We start from the raw sequence: 4245 nt of genomic DNA, 5'->3' as shown, positions 1-4245 counted from the left end.
TTTAAGAAGAATATGAGATACTTTGTAAATACTCAGCCCTTGAGCAGGGTTGGGAGAATTAGGGAATTAATTATTTACACAACTTCCTTACACTGATTCTACCTTCAACACTAAAAGAATTACCTTTAACAAAAACACCTGCACATGTAATGTTTAATTCTGTCAAAGCACAAAGCAAGTTATCTCTACAATAAATGCTAATCTAAATGCCTTCTGCAATCCACTAGTTAGACTTAAGTAAGGTGGATGATGAATGTATATGAAAAAATTCTCCACATATCCCACAATGAAAGATTTCAGTCATAAGGAACAATAAAAATTAAGTGCCTAGGAATAAGTTTCTTTACCATAAAACAATGGAGCTTTATTGAAAAAAAAAATAGATAAACAGAAGGAAATACTATGTCCTTCAATAACCAGAGACTTTCAGGAGTTTATTCTTCACAAATCAACTTATAAATTTAATTTAATCACAGAGCATAAAAAATTCTAAATAAATAGCAGAATTTCCCTTTTCCATCTTTCTTTAATAAACATCTACTAATGATCAACTATGGAAAAAAGATTGTGCTATATAATAATGACTAAAGACACAACTTTGTCTTCTAAATTATATGAATGTAAATGTGAACATATACTAACAAAATGTTGAAAAGAGTCTAGTTCTCAACTCAAATTCTTGAATAAATCACTTCTGCTTTTAATTTCCCTCAAATACACATAAATTACATACCATCACTGGGCTCTCAAAAAATCCCAGGTCACATTATCTCAACAAGAAAATAATAAGAACACATAAAAAGGACTGCCAAATTTTGCCAGAAAGATAGAAGAGGAAGATTATTAAAAATATAACTGTGACTCTTGAAAATCTCTCACAGAGCTATTAAAAACTCAGGTGTTAGAGGAGAATGCTCAGTCCAGGATATAACATTGAGTGGAAAAACAAAGAATCCAAGTTATTACAATGTAAGAGAGTAAACAAAACATTAATACTAAAATACCTGGGTACACAACGATCAATTTCACACTTTGCTTTTTACATATTTTTTATATTTAGCATCTAATGTTTTATAACAGACCAAAAATAACATCTGCAGTAATGGAAAGACAAGAGTTGAAAGCTAATCCATGATAGGAATGTGATAATTTACCAAGGAGTTGTTTGTATGACAGGAGTCTGAATAGCAAATGCAAAGTTACCTTTAAGAACTGATTTTCAAAATAGAACTTCCTAACTCCCTTCAAACATTAAGCAGCAATCATCCAAGAAAATGTTCTAACCCTGTCTGGGTCATCTTGATCCCAAGAGCCTTGTGTTATGCTTTTATGTCTAATACATTAGCTTCTGCCTGCAGACAAACAATAGCACAAATTCCCTACTTGAAGGTCTGTGTCAAAGGACAGGGGCTGCCCCGTGGCAGGTTTGAGCACAGGCGGCAGGTGTCTGGGACGCAATGTGTACTTGCTGCACAGAAGTAGACCGCTGAGTCTGCAGGCTGGGTGGCTGCGATGTGCAGGGACAGATGCTTGGCCGTCTTATTCAATAAAACAGTGAGTCTTTGCTCTTCTTTTCTGGCCACATTTGAACGAATGTCTATAATGAGCTGGGGACCTTTTCCAAGTTCTTGCTTATACCAAGGGAAGTAGTCTGAGGCGCTGTCTGAGTAACTACAGGAGATAACAGAGCTGCTTCCCTCCTGGACACTCAGGGTGGAAGGATGCTGCTCCACCTTCTGTCCTCGGCTGAGCCCTGTGCACAAAGAGAAGGTCAGAGAAAGGAGAACAGTTCCCAGGTTATTATGCTGCAGAATTCCCTTTTCCTCCACTAACTGGAGGAAACCTGAGTAAGGCCAGTCTTGACTTCTGAAGAATATCCACTAATTCCCCATAAACGCTCAACTCACAGTGCAGCGACAGCCACAAGAGCAGGACGAAAGTCCCCAGGGACGCCCTCATGGCTCCTCCCTGTGACCATCAGTTTCAGAACTGCCTCCTCCAGCCCGCACAGCTACTTCCAGTACCGGCCAGCCCTTCTTTCCCCCACCAGTCAGAGCGGGTTCCCACGTGTGCAGCAGCCAATAAGAAGACGACTGTGCTTGGGCCAGAGCCTAGTCATGCAGATGCCTCCGCCTGGTCCCCATCAGCTCAGGCGCACTACCCTCTGGTGGTCACGTCTGTGCTGAACTCCCTGCAGAAGGTTCTTCTCCACCCTGTACCCCCGAGGGGCTCAAATACATAATGGCAGCAATAGGTCAAACAAATTACATTTTAGATCAGAGAATAAGTGCACAGGAAGAATGTAAAACTTAAGATTGGTATCTCTGCACATTACTGAGTCACTGTTAAGTTCTACAGAGGTAGATCCTATTGCTGTTTATTCAATGATGGGCCTGGTGTATATGTCTGAAATGAGGAAGGAATCATGATTCACTCTCTTAAATAAAGAAAACAGAAAACCTTCCCTTTCTGCCAAATCTACCATCCTCATTTGTCTATCATGGAGAAAAACTCTTCCTAAAGGGAACATGTAAGCCAGAGAATAATTATTTCAAATGCCTTTTATCCCAGACTCTGGTCGTCTGAGCTGGTCTTGCCTGCGACCTGGCAATTTCCAGAGAAGTGACAGTACCTGACGTCAAAATGTGGAATCCTCCCTCAGCTAAGATGACTGTCATAAGAATCTCAATGGCAAAGTAGCAGGGGGAAAAGTTCCATGAGTTAGGAAACAGGTTGACCCATTGACTTGGTTGATTTGTGGTGGGAAATCTGACATGCCTTAAGAAATCTATTTCTATTACTATGTGTACTGTATATTGCAAAGTATTGGGAGAAAGACCAGAAATTCTCACAATACATCAGACTTCAGATTCAGAACATGTAGCTATATGTAAATTTATTCTACAGATGCTTTTTATTTTCTGATCTCAAAAAGGATGCCAGGTCATAATTGCAGTAAGTGACTCAAATCCTTCGTGGAGGTTCCTCTAAAGTGTAAGCCATCTCTCCTAGCATAGATTTCTGATGCCTTGGCCATTGTTGGTTCAGATTCCATACTGTGTCATTTTTCTTCCAAACTGTAGTACAGTGGAGAATTTTCCCCAAGATATTGATAAAGTTTCTAGTCTTGTAGATTTCCAGAACCATCCCTTTCTGTCAAAAAAAAAAAATTTCTCATCTACTTTAATAACTTGATATTTTCCAATTACATCTGTAAGAAAGACTATCTAGGGAAGCCTAAATTTGCCATGCCTGCCCCGGGGCGTATTCTAGTTAGACTACTGATCATGAGAGCTGATTCCTGAATAATCAAGACCGCTTCACCTCCATCAAGTGGAAGCCCTTTTCCTGAGATTGTACTCACCAGTCCTCTGGAATTATGCAGAATAAAAAAAATCCTCATCCACATTTCACACCCTTAGAACTTTGGGGACAACTCTGATGAAGAATCAAAATCAACATATAAATTTGTCTGTAAATATTAAATGTGTATTTTTACATATGTAAAATATCTCCATCCTAAGATTCTTCCTCTATTTCTTATCTACCCTCCATAGGGTAGAATTCCCAAATCCTTCTTTTGGGTGGGTGTCTCTCTTCTTGGAGATGTATACGTTAAGTTAATATTTTCTCTTTTGAGTTTTATTATCTAGAACTGAACATCATAATATGATTATACTCTATTTAGCACAACATCCTATATATGAGCTGTAGCACAAGTATAATCATCCTGTGGGCAAAATTCATAGCCCCATGATTATTTCATTGATTATTGCCTGACTCATCATCAAAAAGTGTTGACCTGGAAAGGCTTTTTGTAATAGCTTCATGGACAGCCAGCTGCATAAGCACAATGTTCTCCCTTGTCTCCCAATGCAGTGATTACATTTCATAACGATGGATTAGTGATGCTCTATATTCACATCTTGCTTTCAAGAGATGTCCAGCTGGGATACACATATATCTGCTTTTTTTAGGAACGGCCTTCAAAATGCATGTAGATGTTCACATGACACCATCACCTTTGGCTTCCTCCTCCAGAAACCAGGGAGTGGTGGGTGAGTTTGCTGGTAGAATCACAGTGGCTCAGCCTGAGTCGTCCTTCCTTCCGAACATGTTAGACATTTAACATAAATTGCAACTCTCCTCAGGCAATCAAACTGATTGGACCATGGCTTTCCCAGACCCCAACTGCAGAGACCTCAGTGCCTGGGCTTACATTAACACGTCTCTTTCCCAGCAGGA

The 4245-nt window shown here is 39.5% G+C and overlaps 1 gene segment (V, D, J or C); it reads right to left on the bottom strand.

Annotated features, from left to right (window-relative positions):
• Positions 1-576: 576 nt before the first annotated feature.
• LOC144236663 (T cell receptor alpha variable 13-1-like) lies at positions 577-2005 on the bottom strand. The segment is given in 2 exon segments: positions 577-1753; positions 1908-2005. Coding segments are annotated over 2 exon segments (426 nt in total).
• Between the last annotated feature and the right edge of the window lie 2240 nt (positions 2006-4245).

This window comes from Crocuta crocuta, unplaced genomic scaffold (assembly GCF_008692635.1).
Source record: "Crocuta crocuta isolate KB4526 unplaced genomic scaffold, BGI_CrCroc_1.0 scaffold175, whole genome shotgun sequence".
Classification (NCBI taxonomy): Eukaryota; Metazoa; Chordata; class Mammalia; order Carnivora; family Hyaenidae; genus Crocuta; species Crocuta crocuta.
Note: the sequence above shows the minus strand (reverse complement) of the source record. Positions and strands in the feature narration are given on the sequence as shown.